The sequence below is a fragment of the Dermacentor albipictus genome, chromosome 7 (assembly GCF_038994185.2).
Source record: "Dermacentor albipictus isolate Rhodes 1998 colony chromosome 7, USDA_Dalb.pri_finalv2, whole genome shotgun sequence".
NCBI lineage: Eukaryota > Metazoa > Arthropoda > Arachnida > Ixodida > Ixodidae > Dermacentor > Dermacentor albipictus.
Genome location: NC_091827.1, coordinates 76,973,019 through 76,992,655, shown reverse-complemented (window position 1 = coordinate 76,992,655; position 19,637 = coordinate 76,973,019). Strand labels below are relative to the sequence as shown.

The 19,637-nt window shown below is 46.6% G+C and overlaps 1 protein-coding gene across 1 annotated transcript in view; it reads left to right on the top strand.

Annotated features, from left to right (window-relative positions):
* The window catches only part of LOC135899077 (endothelin-converting enzyme homolog), a 76,992-nt gene that overhangs the window by 44,977 nt on the left and 12,378 nt on the right, over positions 1–19,637 (top strand). The window contains exons 9-10 of the mRNA XM_065428326.2: positions 7,073–7,333; positions 9,010–9,291. Of these exons, the coding sequence (XP_065284398.1) occupies positions 7,073–7,333; positions 9,010–9,291 (543 nt within the window). The remainder of the gene's footprint in view (positions 1–7,072; positions 7,334–9,009; positions 9,292–19,637) is intronic.

Sequence of the window (19,637 nt, the reverse complement as noted above, 5' to 3'; positions counted from 1 at the left end):
CGCTCGCTTTCACTCGCACGCACAGCATATTGCGCGCGGCCACGGTGCTACCGCACTTGTAATTTATACTTAACGTCACGGCAACGCCTACGGAACAAAACTAAAGAAAGACAAGAAGGTCAACGAAGCGGGAGTTAGCGGTTTACTACCTTGCACACTCATGCGGAAAGAGGATGTTAGAAAGAGCTGAGAAATAGGGCAGTAAAAAAATCAAGATTATATTCCAAGCATATATATGCCTTGACGAAAATAGGTAGAGCACTCAAAAAAAGTACAGCAATGCTTGCACGGCCTTCTCCCTTGGCGACGAGTCCCGTCGATGCTTTTGAATTTTCTCTCGACAGAGGTTAGTCGTCCAACTGGATGAATGAGCACGACGGAGTGTGAGCGTCCGGGCATATTAGGTCGGCAAACTTATTCGTTCAGTCACTCAGGCCTACTAAAACTCAAACCCACTCGTGATTCTGAGTGAGTGAGTCCGACCGAGTACAATTTTGGCGACTCTTGAGTTCTCCCAAGCCCAGCTGCAGGGAATTTTGGTGAGCTTTAGTGGGTCTATTTGCGATATTGTACAGTTTCGTATGCCTGTAATGGCTTTCGTAGTTTTCGTGCTGTAATGACTATATTTCGTGCATTTTCTCCCACAAGTACTCGAAATGTCTATTGCTCATCTCGATCATTGACCTGTTAGCGCTCCCATTAACTTTATATCACAGCGCTTCTGAAAAGCGGTCGTTCCCTGCGGTCCTTGCTGGATGAATATCATGACATTCCATTACAATGTGCTGAGTCATACGAGGCCTTTTGCTGCAGTATACACATAGGCCATACTGTTGGGAATATTTGCTTCATTATGCTTTTTCTTTCTCATGCAGCTAGCCTGGATCTCAAATTGGAAGGCACTGCCTTTTTTTGGAATCGTACACGTTTTCTCATTTTACCTCTTTGTTCGCCATTTTTGTAAATTTCCGTGAATTTTTCAATGCGTGAGCACTGGGAGAGTCAAAGTGGAAAAGAAAAGTAATGTGTGTGAACTGTGGTAGCCGGTCACGTGGTAGAGAGGGGATGAAAGTGCTTAGAAGAGCGCGCGCACGTGTGTTTGTTGCAGGGAGTCCCAGCTATCGTGCATCGCATTCTTAAAGACGGGGCATTCTGTGCGAAGATAAACAAGCGCATATTCTTCACAGTCGAATAGAAAAGCCTCCGTTAATATATCCTTTGATGCCACTCAATTCACCAGACAATTTCAATTAGCAATTTCGTTAAAATACTGCTTCAATTCCGCTCTTTCAATGAAGAAATTGTTGGAAATTGAAAGAAACTTGAATGTGTCCAGCCAGGTACATTTTGCTCGTTCATTTTTTTTCCGGCTAATAAAGAAAGCGCGCGAAAAAAGACATATCGTGTGACTAACCGTTCGCCCGCATCAAAAAGCAGCGCCCTCAAAGAAGCACTGTAGCAGTTAGTGGCAGAGACGGTGCTTTACTTGGCGCGGCCCGCCTGCGACAGTGTGGCGTCTTGGTGCCCACAGAGTTTCATGCAATAATTGCTAGAGGGCACTCTGGCGCTAGTGTCTACGGGAGCCTGTAAGTGGAGCGGTTGAGCCAGTGTGGTAATTATGGGATGTACTTAGGGATTTGCCTAAACTTAGTCCTTCAGGCTTCAGAGGCTTCGTAAATTCGTCATTTTCAACAACGTACTGGGTGATAAATAGTCAAATAGGCATGATTAAAATTGTCCGATGGCGGGATTCGAACACACGGCCTCTAGCACAGACGCCCGATACTGAAACCATCACGCCACGGACGGATGCATCGACAAACGGTATACGTATAACGCCTTCATGATTTTATCACAAGCAAGCCAGTGCCTTGAGACGCTTGGCGCATTTCGATTCGGCCACCTCGACAAGCTGAACCGTTGCAATTAGTAGCGATTGTGCGTGTTCGCAGCGTCTTCTTCACTTAAAAAAAGTATAGGTTGCTCTGAAATTTGCGATAATGAAGGCGTGCAAAGCGTAGTAAACGAATCCACAAGAACGTGTGAATCCACAAGCACGAAGATCAGACAACTCCGTGTAAGCTTCTCATCATTCCCGTTGTGGCTTATTGATTGCAGTGCCAAAGTTCCTTCTAGTAATTAGTGTATGAAACTCTATGTTGGGGTCGATAAGGAAAGATTGCCGATAACTGGTGGTTGATGCGTCATGGAAAGAGTACGCTCACTATAGCTCCTACGGAGCGTGTTTGAGGGCGCTGTTTATTGATGCGGGCGGATGGTTAGTAACGTGATTTTTTTCTCACTGGCTTTCGTTATCAGCTACAAAATATAAGCAGGCAAAAAGTGCTCGACTGAAAACACGCCAGGCCTAAGCTTCTTTCAATTTGCGGCACATTCTTCATTCACAGCACGCCGTTCAGAGCATTAACTAAATATAGCTAATTGCAATTAAATAACAAATTGATTGGCATGAACAAAATATTACTGGTGGTTGCTCTAATTCATTTTCAACAATACGCACTAGGTTATGCTGTCACGTCGTAGTGACGTTGAAGAACCACAGTGGCACAACGTAAGCAATGAGCTTAGCTGTTTATAGGGCGAACCTGTGCCCAGCAAGCGAGAGAATAAAAAAAAACATTTATTGGGAGCATCGAGGTCGTTGCTCTTTAGGTGGAGTGGGTGGTGTCCTCATTCCAGGACTCCAAAACAAGTAACACTCAGTACAACGACAGCGATGAGCGCACTCGTCCATCGTCGAAAATCTGATCTCCGGATCAGACGTGTCAGCCATTCATGGGTGACTCGTAGAAGGTTCCAGCGCAAATGCTAGTACAACATTCATTTGGGCTACATGGTGCATACTTGAATTGGTATTGGAATTGGAATTGGTATTGGAATTTACTGGGGCATACTTGATTTTGGTGTTCCTTCCTAATTCAAGTAAATGCTGGTACCCGCGTGCATTCTAGAAAGTACTGCACAATTCGTGTCCCGCATATAATGTAATTACACAATGTTCGGCGACAACAAATCGGGTAGAACCAGCGATAACATCCAAGAAACTTCCGATACAGAAAGGCGCGTCTTGAGCTGAGTGATAATATTGTAACAAAGATTGGCTCGTGGACAACGGTCACCTAAAACGCAAATAAATGCCACCCTCTTAAAAAGCATCGTCCCGATGGTGCGAACAGAACACAAAGGGAAAAACAAAAGCACACGCTGTACAGAAAGATAACAAAGCAACAAAGAAATCAAGTCCGAAAGTTCGTTAGCGCGCGTAGAATGACTTGAGACGCACCACGTGGGAGACTTTAGACATTGCGCGGCACCGCTGTGATTGCGGAATGTCATCTAGCGCGACCTCATAGTCCAGTAGACCAATACGTCGAAGGGTCTGGTATGGGTCGAACTAACGTCGCAGTAGCTTTTCTCTGAGTCCACGTCGGTGTATTGGGGTACAAACCCAAACACGGTCGAAGGGCTGGTATACTCCTCCTAGCGTCGTCAAAATTCTAGTGCCGGCTGTTTGCCTTCCGCTTGTTCTTGATGTGCGGGCGGGCGAGCTGATGGGCTTCTTCAACACGCTGGAGGTAGGCGGTCACGTCGAGGTTGTTTTCGTCGGTGATGTGCGGCATCATGATGTCAAACCTCGTTGCAGGGTTCCTTCCGTAAACCAATTTGAACAGCGTCATTTTTTGCATTGTTTCCTGCAGTGCCGTGTTGTAGGCGAACTTTGCGTACGGAAGGACGGCATCCCACGACTTGTGTTCTACGTCTACGTACATTGCTAACATATCAGCAAGAGTTTTATTTATTCCATCAGGCCATTTGTGTGGGAATGGCAGGCAATTGCCGTGCGGTAACTTGTCTGGCTGAATCACAGGATCGCTTGGGCGAGCTTTGCTGTATAGGACGTTCCTCTGTCGGTGATGAGGACTTCTGGAACACCATGTCGCCCGATCATGTTCTTGACGATGACTTCCACCACATCGGCTGCACTACTTTTCGGCAGAGCTTTCCTTTCAGCGAAGCGGGTAAGGTGGTCCGTCGCTACGACGATCCGCATATTTCCGTAAGTTGACGTCGATAAAGGTCCAAAGGTCCAAGCAATTTGACTCCGATCTGCTGGAACGGTCTGCAAGGATGCTCGATTGGTTGTAGCAATCCCACTGGCCTTGATGTTGGTGTCTTGCGTCGGTGACGTTCTCGGCACGCCTTGATTTAATGGCCGACGTCGGTGGTCGTGCGGCGAGTAGTACTTCTACTGTATCCTCGCGAGCGTACGGGAGAGTCCTGGATGACCTGCAGTGGGATCTTCATGCAGGGCATGCAGTACATCTGACCTCAGTCATGTGGGCACAACCAGAAGAGAGTTGGCGCATGCTGGAAAGTTTTTTTTTATTAGGACATCGTTTTGTAAGAAAAAGGAAGACAATCCGCGCTTAAACACCATGGCTACGACGTCAGTTTTTTTTTCTTTGGGTATTTGACGAGGCACTCGAGTGCCGGATATCTTCATTGCTGTTCAGCGTAGTCCTCCGCGCTTATTGTTACCATGAAGGCGTCCTCGTCCTAATCAGCGCGCGGCTGCGGCTTAATTGGAGCATGAGACAAGCAGTCGTACCAGAGTGTTTCCGTCTTGACTTGTAGGTCCAGGTGATTTCGAATCACAGTGCAAGGTGGCGTGAAGGATCCTTTGAATTTACCAGCGAACAAACGGCCTGGTGGTCGGTTACGACATTGAATGGCCTACCGTACAGGCAGAATTGAAAGTTTGCTGTATCCCGTATGAAAACAATTTAAGGCACCCCTTTACAGTCTTAGAATAATTGGCTTCTGCTTTCGATAGCGACCGGCTAGCCCAAGCTATGACTTTTTCGAGTCCGTGTTCTCTCTCGTCAAATACGATGCCGAGTCCTACGCAACTTGTTCGGTGTGGATTTCGCTATCGGCATTCCCATTGGAGTGGGCGATTACTGAAGGTGAATGCAGGCATTGTTTCAGCTCTGGGAACTCTTCGACTTGCGGCGTTTACCACTTGAACTCGATGTCTAATTTTTTACTGTGGATGAAGGGCTCGGCGATGCGTGAAATGTTCTTGGCAATGCGCTTGTAACAGGCAGACAGGCCAATGAATCCATGCACCACTTTCTTGTCGACGGGCTGCTGAAACGTTCCAATGGAAGCTGTATTTCCTGGATCGTGGTGGGCTACAGACTTGCTCAACATGTGGTGGAAGAACAGGATCTCTTCGTAAACGAAGCGGTACTTTTCCGGCTCCCAATGTGAGGCTGGGTCCCAATGACTTAACTGCCTCTAATGCTGTCCGACGTGGCTATGGTGTTGGGTTGCTAAGTACGTGGTCGCGGGATCAAATCCCGTCCACAGCGGCCGCATTTACATCGGGGCGAAATACGAAAACGCCCGTGTATACATTTAGATACAGGTGCACCTTAAAGAACGCCATGTGGTACAAATGATGGCTGTCGTAGGTTATCGTCTGCACCGTCCCACTGAGTGATTGCAACCAACTCGGTACTGAATGCTGGACCGTGCAACAGCTATCGTACTTGACAGCGAGTGAAAGATTTGATCGGCGGTTTGAATCGCTTTGGCTCTCGTTCGTTCTTTCACACCGATGCAATACGGGCACTTTCGATCACGATGAAACTCAATCCGTTCCGCGTTTCAATAACCTTCTCGCCTTCTTTGGTAAGTTGCTGGATCGCTATACTTCGATACTCACAGTCCTTATTTATTTGTATTTTTATTTATCAATTTGTTTCAATATACGGCAGACCGGGGTCGCGGGCCCAAGCAAGGAAGGTGTAGTAAACCTATAAATACATTTGATGTCCAAAATCACGCGCACAAGCAGGAATAAGAAAAGAGTATTCGGAAATTAACAGACATAAGCGAGATACTATGAAATAAAAAAAATATCGAAAGTGTGAGGATCAAGGTAATGTTCTTTGCGGTCGCTTGGCGATACTTAGATAATTTTTTGCATTCCGCATAACTACATAATTAGCCCTAAATAATTAGTGAACTTCCGAAATATAATAGTTAGATGAAAAGTGCCAATCACAACATTTCGGAGCAACATGAAAAACTACCGATACAGCATTCTGTTGTGCGATACATGCTACATAAAGGTGTTTTTCCGAGCGTGAAAGAAGCCCGCGAATGCACGCAAGATTACCGCGCGAATGGCCGCTCGAGACACTTCGTGTGTATTCGCGGGCTTCTTTCACGCTCGGAAAAACACTTTTGTGTAGCACGTACGTATTGAGCAACAGAAAGCTGTATCAGGAGCACTTCATATTGCTCTATAAAACATTTCATTGACGCTTGTCATCTAATTACAATATTTGAGACGATTAATTAGGACAATTGATGTAATTAGGCGGAATCCAAAAAAACGATCTTAGTATCTCCAATCGACGGCAAAGAACATTACTTTCGTACTGTACAGCTACGTGGCGTTAGCATATATTTAAATTTTGGTACATGGTAGCTGGGACACCCTATGGTAGCCCTTCATTGCGTTTCCCCTTCATTTTCAGATTTTCTTTGTTGATGCTTCAGTAGGGTCTTCGTTTATGCAACCGAGTATTTATATGATTCGATTTGTTGTCAAATGGACAGTCGTGCGTTTGCTAAGATAACTCGCAATTTCCTTGCGTAGGACAGGTGGAAAAGATGGCTGCTAGAAATGCGGGAATCTATAGGAAGCTCGACGTAAACTGGATGGACGCGTTAGTGGCATCACCGTATTCTTACGTCAATACGACTGGTTCTTGCGCGTACCTGCATTCTGGTTTAAGTGGGAAACAAACGCGGCGTCGGAAACGTCCGGTCTGTCGCATGCAACCGTGAAAGGGTGGCACTGCTCAGTCTGTCGAAATCTGTTATAACTTAGCCTCTTGTTGCGTGCAGTCATTCGTGAACAACTAATCGCACAACTAACGAGACGTTTCTTGCGCGCATGTTTGGCGCTATACATGGCGGGAAGTGATCGGGACGGGAATCCGTCATCTTCTTGCTGCTTGTTCGTTTCCACCAGGTTTGGCTCAATCGCACCGACGTCGACGACCGATTGAATTTCCTCACGGAAATGGACGCCGAAGTTGAGAAGATCTTCAACACTGGCGAGAGGAAGATGGCGCAGATGACGCTGCGCGACGCGCTTCAAGGCATGGTCACCGGAGTCTCGGCCGAAGACTGGGTGGCCGCTGTGCGCGCCTCTCACCGCGGGGAGTTCGCCCTCGTGGTCACCGACGACATACTAACCAACAACTCGGGGGTTTACAAGCCCGCTATGCAGGTGACCTGAACGCTGACGTCACAATCGGTACAAAATGGTGTTAGCTGGCGGACCATACGAATATCAGAATCAATGAAGTCGAGCAGAGCCTTAGGCGTCACACACTATCTTATTTAATGGATTGTTTTTTATCAGAATAGTTAGTAATGGAGGTGAAAGCAAACCCACAACCTCTATTGGGGTTCCAATCAACCGGTGTTTCTGCTTTTCAGTCCTTCTAAACTTGGTGCGGCATCTCGTACGTTGCCCTGCAGTACGTTTCTCATGCAGTAAAGAATCCATAAATGCTGCAATTGATTGTGAGCTAGAATTCTGTCAAGAAAATATAGTCTCTAACTAAGTGTCCTTTCAGCACCTGGGATTGGTTGTTCTGTAACTGCCCAATTGCCTCTTTCCACGGGTAAATCCGCCGTGGCTGCTTGGTGGCTATGGTGTTGGGCTGCTAAGCACGAGTTCGCGCGATCGAATCTCGGCCACGGCGGCCGCATTTCGATGGGGGCGAAAGGCGAAAACACCCATGTGCTTAGATTTAGGTGCACGTTAAAGGACCCCAGGTGGTCCAAGTTTCCGGAGTTCTGTACTACGGCGTGCCAGCGAAATGACTCACACTTCGCTGTCTTCTGAAACTTGATGCGCACTGGGAAATTTGTCGCAGTCTTATGAGCTTGCAAAGCAGCACTTAATAAAAGCACATGGCGATCGCATATGCATTCACGTCCTGTTTCACTGGCGTGAAGGAACCATATAAGTCCATTGCAAAACCTCGTTTACATTTACTTTCCATTTGGTGCTAAGTCCCGTTAGCTTTCATTGCTCCGAGAGAGCCGTTGCTGGAGGAGTGCAAGGTGGACCTCGTTGTTGACAGCGAAGATGTGCGCACTTTGCTCTGCTAGTGACATCGACTTGCATATATCTGAAGCGAACTTCCAATACGTTATAACTTCACAAGTTTGTTGTCTCTCGCGAAGTTCAGTTTGCTAAACTAATCCTTTCACAACCAAGAGATTGTTGGGGAGATGTCTCTCTGAGATAGGTGACGGTGACTAAGGGGAGAGTTCGCGGTGTAACGCAACTGATGTGAGTCGCTGAAGTCCTTTAAGCACCGTGTCTAATATAGGTGCTAAAGAAGCTTTTGGTCTTGCTGAGGTATCACCGCTCACATGTACGCGTATCCTAGTGAGCGGTGCAAAATCTTGCGCGGATCGCTCGCATCTCCTAGCGTTCCTCTGACAATGCTCTACACAATGCGGCAATAATCACAGAAGTGGCTGACGAGGTAGTCAACGATCACTTTCTGTACGAATCATCCGTCGCTTGCATGCTAGCAGTTGAAGACGCTGATGCGCTCCTCATAAGAACCCGAGAGTGATGGAGGCTTTCACATTAGGTGGGGCTCCCATCGACGTTAACGTATATATGCCTTCTGTTAAAAAAAAAAAAACATGTAACAAGCGTTGAATTGTGCGTGCAAGTCCTTGCAAGAAGAGTGTCCTTTCCGGTAATGCTGTTATTGATGTACGCTTTGCGAGTGCTTGCATATCTGCTAAAGATTTTTGTTTGCTTGGTTGATTTGGCGAAGCAAGGCCGGTTTTCGAAATCTCGACAAATCTACTTCGGGGGCGCACCCATTTCACAGTCAGGTCTTCTCTATACACGCGCACGCGCGCACCACGCAGGCGGTGACGAAGCACGGCGTGAAGGATGCCGCCTTTTACCTGGCTACCAACCTGGAGGCCGACATGCTTTACGTGCTGTCGCAGCACAACATCATCTCCAAGCACGACGTGAGCAAGGGCTTCTACTGCCTCTATTTCACCCATAAGTGCCTGGCGCTCACCTGGGCCTACCTGGCCGCGCGGCTGCTGGCGCCTGTCGGCAGCACGGGCGTCGTCTACAACATGCTCAAATTCATGAAGGAAATCGTCAGAGATACGCGACCGGCGTTCAGTTGGATGAAGGTACGCAATCAGCGCGTCGCCAGTGTTTGGGGCAATTAAAGTTTCGTTGCTAAGATACGACCACTCGCTCTTAAAGTAGAGTCAGTTTTTCGAAGGAGTTCGTGCATATACTAAAATAACGTTCAGATAGGGCGCGCTTTTAGCGGTCCACATAACCCAAGCAAAAATACTGACAAACCTTCCAGGCCCTAAATACCTATAATAGCTTTCTAATAAACCAGGTCCCGTATTGTCAAAACCGCACCCACGCTAGAACTGTTCGTGAGAAAACAGATGCCAGCCGGCTGTGATCACACATTATCAGCAAAGACAGCCGCACTTTCGACGGAGCAGACATGGCGACGCGAAGCCGCAGGGCGAGGCGGGTTGTCGTCGGCGAGGTAGTCACGTGACGCGCGAGACAGGGTGCCGTCGATTGGCTCTCGGAAGCCGGCACGTAGTCCGTATACTTATCTCACCCCGCTTGGCTGCTGCGCGTGCCTGCCGGCCTTGGTGGCCACTGCTGTTTCCGGTGTCTCTCGTCGTGAAGGGCGTCGGCGGCATGCGGCGTTGGCACCGCAGGCTGCTACTGCTAGCTGGCTCGGGCAGCACGCACCACTATGGTACGTTAGTCGCAGCCTAAAACTCGTATGACAGCTCAGCGGCATTCAACTGGACACTAATGATTCACAACACATAAGTGCTTAGGTGCCCTTGGATTTAAAAAAAAAAAAATTGAATAGCTGAAAACCGGAAACCTCCAAATTTCCTCGCCTTGAATTTCCTTGAATTTCCTTGTTCCGTACCCTTCTGTAATCCTTACCACTATGACAGTTTCCAGGCATTTAGGCTAGGAATAAGTTTCCTGCAACAAGGAACAGGACGAAGGAATACCCAGTTAGATATCCCCCCGCAAAGCTCTCTACCGCCAAACATAAAGAAATATAGGTACCTAAGACACAGAACCCAAGTTATGACGTCATGTCGCAGAATAGGTACTTACGTGCGAGCGGAAGGTCGGGACACTTGGACACTCGTTCCTGCTGGCCTCTGTTGTCTGCAACGTTGCTACATCGGGCAGGTACGAAAACTACTTAGAGTGATCTGAGGCTTACTAGTGCTGCTTTATATGCATGCGAGGTCTAGGACCTTTATGTAGATCCTTTGAGAGCTCACTCACGTTTTGTCGTTTCTGTCAGTCCGGTAGTCGGTTTGTGCAGCGGCTTTCTTCAATGTTTAAGTAAAGGCTAGAGCATGCGTGTGCCAGGTCGAAACATATTATGCTGTACACCTATGTGCAGCATTTCATGTTTAGACCTATGCGATTATTGTCTCCGAAGTGATTTACTGCATAGAACAGCAGCAGGCTCCTGTCGACCGCTAAAATGACTACGATATGCAGTCGCTGTGATATACGTTACGCTTGCTGTGTAATCTTTAAGAGAGCTGTTCACATCCGCTTTTACTCAATAAACTTTAAAAAAAAACATCCATCGTTCTTCGAGTTTATGCTAGGTCACTGGTGACGACATTTATCGTAGTGGTGAACGTCAGGCACATGAACTTTTTAGTGTTAAGAAAGGGGTGGGTGGTATACGTAGGCATTTGCTATTTCTAGTTCAGAATCAGTTCGCATACCACAAACACCGATCAGGCCACGACAACGATGATGTGTTAAGCGGATGGCTGCGAGAAATGTTATCTTTTAACCTTCTTTAGAGCGCCAATAAGAACAATCTAGCTTAGAAGGTCTATGCTGCAGCGTGACATTGGGAACGCTCGATCAATTTTTTTGCTATACTAATTACTCAAGAACCTAGAGGTTTTGCAAATCTAGCTTTTTGATTCTTCTTCGTATGCAACATCTGTCCGTATCACATTTAGCTTGCCGATGAAAACAATCACAGTGTACACGTACAGTACACTTCAACGTGACATTAAGGAAACACAAACTCTGTTTTCTGTCATTTCTGCTTAGCGCTTTAAAATCAAACAATCTGCTAGAGCCTATTGTCTTTGAGAGTGACAGAATCTGACTGTTTGTTTGAATGTCGCACAACTGAGCTTTTTACTTTTCACGTATTTTTATTTTTGATGGGCGGCGTTCGAAGCATAGGTCGATAAAATAAACAGAACTAACTCAGAGTCACTCACATTTTTTTTTTGCTATGGACTCAGCCTGACCAAAATTATACTCATCCGGAATCCCCCGCATTCAGACTCATCAAAATTTCACTCAGCCGAGCTCACTCGTTCTCAGACTTCTCCCCTTTACCTTAGTTAAGGAAGGCTCCAGTGAGGCTACGCTAAAAACTTGCATTACCCCAGTACTTTTCGAATGCAAGGGGACCAAGCCAATGGTGGGACACCTTATGAGGTCGACATCAACCTCACTTTAACCTCAACCTCACTTTAACCTCAACTTCACAAAGTGAGGTGGGATTCAGGTGAGGTCGGGTAGTCCTGAATATGCCGTAAGTTAGATCAAAGATTTTGACCTCAATCTTATGCGAGAGCTTGATGTAGGCGTTAGGTCGAATTTTTGGAGAGGTGAAGTTGTGGGGTCAAATTTTTCTGTAGGTGCAGCGGTGCAACATAAGCGCAATCTTGTGCACTATAAATTTCGGAAAAAGAAGTACCAAGCTTAGCATGGAAGACTGCCACTCTCGTGCTACAAGTTCCTTAAAAATGGCAGGAAACTGAGGGTGTTCATGAAAAGCTACCAAAACTTTTTCTGCAATATTCCGGGGCCTTCTGCACTTCTGAAGTTGCCTGGTCTTTTATCTGACACCTTGCCATACACAAGGTTGCTGCCTTCTACTATTTTCCGGGACCATCTCTCTAACGCCTCACTCCACTGTTCTTGCATGTGTCGAAGTGACCTTGTCGCTTCGTCTCAGATTTTATTTGAAATTTTTTTTTGGTCTGATTGTTGGGCTGGCTGGTCTTTTGTTCCAACTATAGCCTAGGGCATTGTTAAAACTCAAGCAGGTCACTGACTAAGGTCAAAATAAAAATAAGATGACTTTTCAGGATCCTTACGGATCCCTTGTTCACAATGGAATGTGGTCTAAGCAGAAAGTACTTAAGTAGCGTTGAGCGCATGACGCAACGTTTCGGAGTACACATGGTTTAAAGTGCCAGATGATCTTCTGATTTTGGTATTGGTCATTTGAATTATTAATGATTCGAGATTCAGCCTCTTTGTCAAGTTCTTCTCTGTGGCCACGATACGCGCGTTATCGCAGCTTATTTCGTGACGTGTCTTTTCGGCATGCTCTCCGAAGGCAATTGTCGCTGTGTGGCTTTTGGCAACACCATTCTTGTGCTGCTTGAAACGCCTGCATAATTTTACGCTTTAACCATTATACACCAATTCGCAGCTGGCGCACGGAAACTTGTATACCACGCCGGAAAAATGTGCCCGAAGGAGAGTATCCTTCACATTCATCAAGTCACCTTGAAACTTGCTTGTTGGCACATGCGCGATCTGTACAATGCGTGTCGTAAAAAAACACGAGCTAACACGCATCCACAAGAGCGGGACGCTCTCAGGACCATAGTCAATTTCACAAGGTCGCCGCCGTTCCACCCCTCAAGGTATCTTCATAGCATCCTGGCTCCCCGCGGAGGCAATACGGAAAATCATATCCGGAACACGTGACTTCATAAACGTTGTGAAAGGCTTCACTATGGATGAAGATGAATACTCATACCATTCGACACGTGCTCCCTTTTCACGAGCGTTCCGGTTGATCTTGCCGTCAAAACTTCTAGACACTTCTATCACAACGAGCCGAAATTGTAGGATCGCACGCCATTGGACGTCACTGAGCTGTGCGCATTATTACGACTTTGCTTGCACAACACATACTTCTCGTTCAATGGCGCATTCTACAGGCAAGTTTCGGTACCACAAGTAGCATCCATTTCCGTCAAGACTGCAAACATGACGATGAAAGCACTCGTAGCCAAGGCATTGGAGTCATTTCAGCCCAAACCCAAAGTCTTCTGCAGATACGTTGACGATTGCTTCTGCGTCATAGACAAGATGGAGGTGCAACGTCTCTTTGACTGCCTAAATGGCGTCGAGCCTTCCATCAAGTGTACTGTGGAAGAAGAGAAAAACGGTTTCCCCCTTTTCTTGGACAGACTGGTAAAGCGGGCTCCCACCTGCCTCGTCGTCAGCGTGTACTGAAAGCCAAGCCACTCGGGTCGATACCTCGGCTTCGACTCGATTCATCCGACAGCCCACAAACGCTCAGTGGGACCATCGCACCTGTTCCGATGCAAGCAGCATGCAACAGGAGCGTCAGATCGTCGAAGAAGACCAAATGAGGAATGGGTTCCCCAAGCATTTTGTTCTGAGGACAACCAAGTTCCTGATGAATAATCAGTAGACTGACAGGCAACTCATGGATGCTTCAGCATGGAGACAGAAGTGCGCTGCTGTCCCTTATATTCGGGGTGCGAGCGCGCAGCCCTAGCTTTGGCTTCTGAGAAACGTGGTGTACAGATCGTGCATGTGCGAGTGACAAGCTTAAAGTTGACTTGATGAATGTGAACGATCCTCTCCCTCGGGAATGTTTTCCTGACGGGGCATACAAGTTTCCGTGCGCCGATTACGAATAGGTGTACATTTCTGAAAGCGGAAGTTTCTGCAGGCGTCTCAATGAGCACAAGAATGAGGTTGCCAAAGGCTGCACAGTGAACAAATGCCACGTGCGGTCAAGATGGGTCACGAGATAAGTTGGGACAACGCGCGTATCGTGGCCACAGAGAAGAACTTGACAACGAGGCTCAATCTCAAATCACTAATAATTCAAAAGACACATAAAAAATTTAGTAAAACATTGAAGGGGGCTAGTCGTTGAACGTTCATGATCATATTGCGCTTAGCGTTACACTGACGATTTTAAGTGAAGGACAGGACGCGGACGTACGTAACACATACTAACTGTTTAATACTGTTAAAGAACGCGCTTATATACAAGTAGATATGGCGCGGGGGGGGGGGAGATATAGAAAGATATGACAAGGTGACGTCATGTCATCATACTTTTGGCTAGGCATACATCGTTCACTTGCACCCGTTCGTCCTGGCGAACTCGACCTCAGCTTCGATAACGCAGGATTCGAATGCAGGATCCAAAGAGGGCAATATAAACGCTACGGTCTGTCAGACTAAGCACGTGAAAAAGTACGTGGAATGTGCCACTTCAGTGGTTTACCAAATCCCACTAGATTGCGGGAAAGTATACATTGGGCAAACTGGACGTTGTCTAAATGATAGGTTACGGGAGCACAAATACACGTGCCAGCTTCTGACAGTAACTAGTAACTTGGCTGTACACTGCAACGAATCCAAATGCTCTCCGCTACTATAGAAAGCACCACAGTCATTGGCACATCAAAAACAAAAATGGAGCGAGAAATATGGGAGGCGCTTGCGATAGCTAATGAAAAAAAAAGATGTGCATAAGCGCTCCGTCCATCGCGCTTATCGAAGCTGAGGTTGAGTTTGTCAGGGCGAACGGGTGCAAGTGAACGATGTATGCTTGGCCCAAAGTATGATCATATGCTGTTACCTTGTAATATCTTTTTATATCTCCCCCCACCACCCGTGCGCCAGGCATACTCGTGCCTGGCGCACGTGTATGCCTGGCGTTCTTTAACAGTATCAAACATTTGGTAGTTTGCGCTACTCCTGTCATTCACTTAAAATCGTCAGTGTAACACTAAGCGCAATATAATCATGCACATATAAAACAATCAATAGATCAGCTAATACTTTAAAACACGTGTACTCTCGAACTCCGCGTCACATGCTCAATGCTCCTTAAGAACCTTCTGCTTAGCCGACATTCCATTGTGAACAAGGGATCTGTAGGGATCCTGAAACGTCAATTTATTTTTATTTTGACCTTGGCCAGTGACCTACCTAATTTTTAAGAAGGTCTTTCCTGGCCAGACGGTATTCCGTCAAACTCTTGACTAGCTTATAGCAAGATGGTGGAATGGGATAAACAAACAAAAAACAGACAGGATAAACTCAGCTCAAGGTGTTCACCACCTTGAGCTAAGTAACCGAAGTGGGAATATTTGTTTTTATGCACTACCATAGAATTCACTGAATTTCGGAATGTACCTTCTTATTTGTATTATTTTTCACATTTGTTAAAGGGTCCTGAAATACGTTTTCTCCATATCGGAACCTTACGCATCGCGATGCCTTTCAAAGAATATTCATAAATAAAATTTTCAGAAGACACACATGATGAGATGAATGCAATGCATACTTTCTTTGTTCCTCTTCAATTAATCGCTTCCTCCAACTGGGGTGGTGCCGACAGCAATTCTTTACCTGCGGCTCCTTTCATTTTCATCTTTCCGCGGTGCGCTAATCGTAAGTGTTCAAGTTTGACACCTGGGAAAGGATTCCCGAGAGCGACAAACACTGAGAGGAGGGGTGGGACATGTTGACAACCGCCTCTTCCACGCTTACTAGAATATCTCGGGTCCTGTATTCGTGTGCTAGCAAGCTGTTTTCCTGACGAGCAACAAACGGTTATAAAGAATCAGGTAATAGCTCAAAAAACGCAGGAAGGAGCAAAAGATAAATTACGGAAAATTGTGCGTTTCCTGCTGCATGTAGCTGTATATTTGGCGCTTAATGCTCGTAGCAACATTTCCTACAGATCGGAAATGTTGTCAATCATGCATTGAAACGTCTTTAAGTGTTACTTTAAGCATCATGTTGAGTACTACTTCCGGTAACTACCCCTTACCATCACATTCTGCAGACAAATTTTTGCATACTGCTCCTAAAGCTCGCGAGCCAAAGGGAGAGGATGAGGTCTGATGAACTGGCCAGCCACGTAGCTGGAATCACGTCTTTATAAGCTCTCTTTCTCGGTACTGATCAGGCAATTGCGTCCGTCTCGGTCATACTTACCCTTAAGAAAGGTGTGGCCCATTCTGCTCCTCTCCACAGCACAGAAAGAAATGTTTGACCATTTTCACTACACTGGTCACGCGAAAGAAACAAATCGCAGCGTAGCCTTGGAGTACGCGCACAGCAAAAAGAAGTGATACGAATTATATCTAAAACAGCATATTGTACTTGTGTGTGGCAGCACCGTCGATTGTTGGAAAATGCTGGAGGCGAAATTTTCCTAGGGAGAGAGAAAGAGAGAGAAGTCACAAGGGAAAGGCAAGGAGGTTAACCAAGGCTGTACCCGGTAAGCTACCTAGTGTTCTCAACACCACGAGGGTGTTAACTGAACGTTTGCCACGTGTCAAACCACAGCACATCCTACCCAGACGGCAACGCAGCGGGGACACTGACAGTTGAAGGGCGCTAACCCCAACATTACCTGAAAACTTGAGCATAGGATGAAAAGGGGAGAACCACGACAACGAAATGAGAGGCGCAGTTAATTATACGAGTCAAATCACCGCCTATCCCTTGGCACTTATCCAGCCATCAAGACAGCGTGTAAACCGGCTGTTGCAGGGTTCAAAGAAACACCCTCACCCCACCCTTTACCTAGCAGCCTGAACTAAGACGAACGAACTAGGCGTCGCCGGTTGATTTCTTGCCACAGATTTCAAACCGTTCTCTTCGGAGGCGGAGTCACTGTGGGTTATTACGAGCATGGGTGTGATATCGCAACGGAGTAGACGATGGTGATTTGCTGTTGGGCAATCTTCAGATTTCCTAGTCGACTCACCCAAGAAAGACGACGGTATTAAAAGCAGAGACTTTTCGAAAGTGAGAGGGAGGGTCCCAATGTGAAATTGGACGTTTCACTTGCTCCTCCATGAAGTGGGCTTCCGTAACTGGAGCCGTGTAACCAAGCTAACTAAACCATTTTCCCCTCATTTTTCACAACCTGATGTTGTAGTCGACGGGCTTGGTGGACTCCATGCCCTGAACGCCACCCTAGCCGCAACACCAGGCTCCTTGGTATCACCACTATCCAAGATATTCAAAATGTTTATCTCCTTATCAGCATCATCTCTGGCCATGTGGAAAGAACGTTTTCGACAGCTGGTGCACAGCAAAGGGTTAGGCAAGGGTGAATAAGAATGGACAGCATCGAGGATGTCCTAAACAACAGACTGAAGGGCACCCGAACTCGTTTGGTGAAAGAAGTAGGCAGGTACCAGTGATGTGAAGTGAAAAGAAAGTAAACTACTTGTTTATGGCAACGCTCTATATGACTGTCGATCGCTGCTTTCCAGTTGAAGAGTCGACTTTCTTTCGATGTAAATTATTACGTACTAAATAATGTTTACACTTAGGCACCTGTTACCTAAGGCATGACACCCGATCGTATAACTTATGTTTCGTCAGTTGAAACTTCCTACTGAAAAGGCGTTTTCATTGAGGGTTAATTTTTTTCACCACTATCATTCATGGCTTTGAGAAATCTGTATAATAGGTACAGCAACATGCTTCGGCAGTCTCATGTGCTGGAAACGCACATAAGTAGATTAGCATGAAGAACCTGACTTTGAACTACAGATTTATGTTTAGGACTGGACCTCAATAATGATGTTGTAGTGAGGTCACTGGCGGGCGCTGAAATATGAGGTGAGGTCTCCTGAAAGCCCCTCAACCTCATTGAATGAGGTTGAGGTTGAGCGAGGTGATCAAATCTGATTCGAAGTGGAGTTTAGGTTGAGAATATTGAGGTCGTTTGTGCCCCTTTGACTACAGCAGATATTAGTGCATTTGAACCTAGGGGAAGTGCATGCCGGCGGGTTTTAGCACCAGCCTAATGTTGTTCTGTTGGTCGGTCACGCTCCTTCCCCAAGACGTCCATGTACGGCTGCCTTGAGGATAAGCTAAAAAATCCATTTGTGGTGTTCTCTGCTCTAATGGCTGTGTCCCCCGCCTCGATGTTAACATCATAACCAAACACGGTTACATGATAAATAGGCAACGAAATAATAAATAAACAAAAGAAAGATCTAGCGCGCCCACTAAAAGCCCAAAACATCTTACAAGAGTCTAGCCTATAACTGTACGAATTCTGAAAGCTTCATTACTGAGACGTACTTAGAGCAGGCTGCCTTACAGTAAGGGAGCACCAAGAAAGCCTCCATTAAGGGCGCCTTAGTAAAGAAGCTTTCAGAATTGTCGTAAGGCGGCCTAGCCGCCATCGAGGCTTCATTACAAAGGAAGCCTCCCTTGTGGAGGAAGGAGGTAAGGTAAATTTCTGAATTTGGGTCTCAGATTCGCCAAAATTCTGTACAGCAAGGTTCCCGCCCCTGAACAACACTTCAACAAAATCTACACAGCTGGGATCGCTGCTACTACATCGAGCTCGTACTCACAGGCCGGTCTGAATCTTAGAGAGTCGACTCATGAATGAGTTTGTCGATCTGTGGTCGAATAAAACACGAATATTCAAGAAAGATGACCCTCGAATATCAAATTGAATATTAAATACTTGCAGTAATAAAATACCGCTGATTTAGGGTCTGTTTGGCAACAAAAGACCTCTTTTCCTTGTTTAATGCATCTTACGGCGTTGACAACTGGATGTCAGGTCAAGCGAGAAGCCTGCACTTGCGACACAGAAGTGATCGCACCTGATACGCCATGGCAATGACAATAACGAAAAGTAGTGCTATAGTTGAAGAAGCTAAGTGCATCACGACACTACTGTAGCATCGTACACTGTTTTAATTTAATCCGACAATGGCGAGATTGGCTAAATAATTTTATTCAAATGGATGTTTTTCCAAACTGAATAGAAAAGTTTGTAGACTGCCTAAGGCAAGATACGTTTAACGAGGGGAAACCGTTGGGCAGAAGTCTTCCCCTGCTAGCATTCGCTCAAGAAACTGGTTCGTCAGCGCGACAAGAGTGACTCGCCTGTAGCAGAATCATTTGAGTCTGGGCCGCCTCCATGGAGGCCATTTACCTTGCGGCGTCCCGATGCGCCTGTGAGGTAGGGATGCCCTCGGGTTGGGGAGAAACGCCCCTTTCCAAGCGTTGAGGTGACACAATGGCCGAGCACCCATCGGCGAGCGCGCCCGTTTTCAATTTAAAGGTAGGTGCCCAGCGGCAGCTATAGTCGGTCTCCCATAGCCCGCGGCGTATGCTCTACAATAAGTTCCTCTGTCGTTGGACAAGGGGCGCCTGACAGACCACGCCTGGAAATCTGTGGAGGGCCCGCTTTGCCCCTTTCGAGATGCGAACCATCACAAGTAGCCAAGCACATGGCGGGGAGGCATCTGTACCAATTGGAAAACGCCGGTGGGTTTCCAACCAAATGCCTCCCCGACATACGAGCCGAATGCTCTAGCAATTCACCACCGCTGCGGTTGTTTAATGCGGCCTGCGACATCAT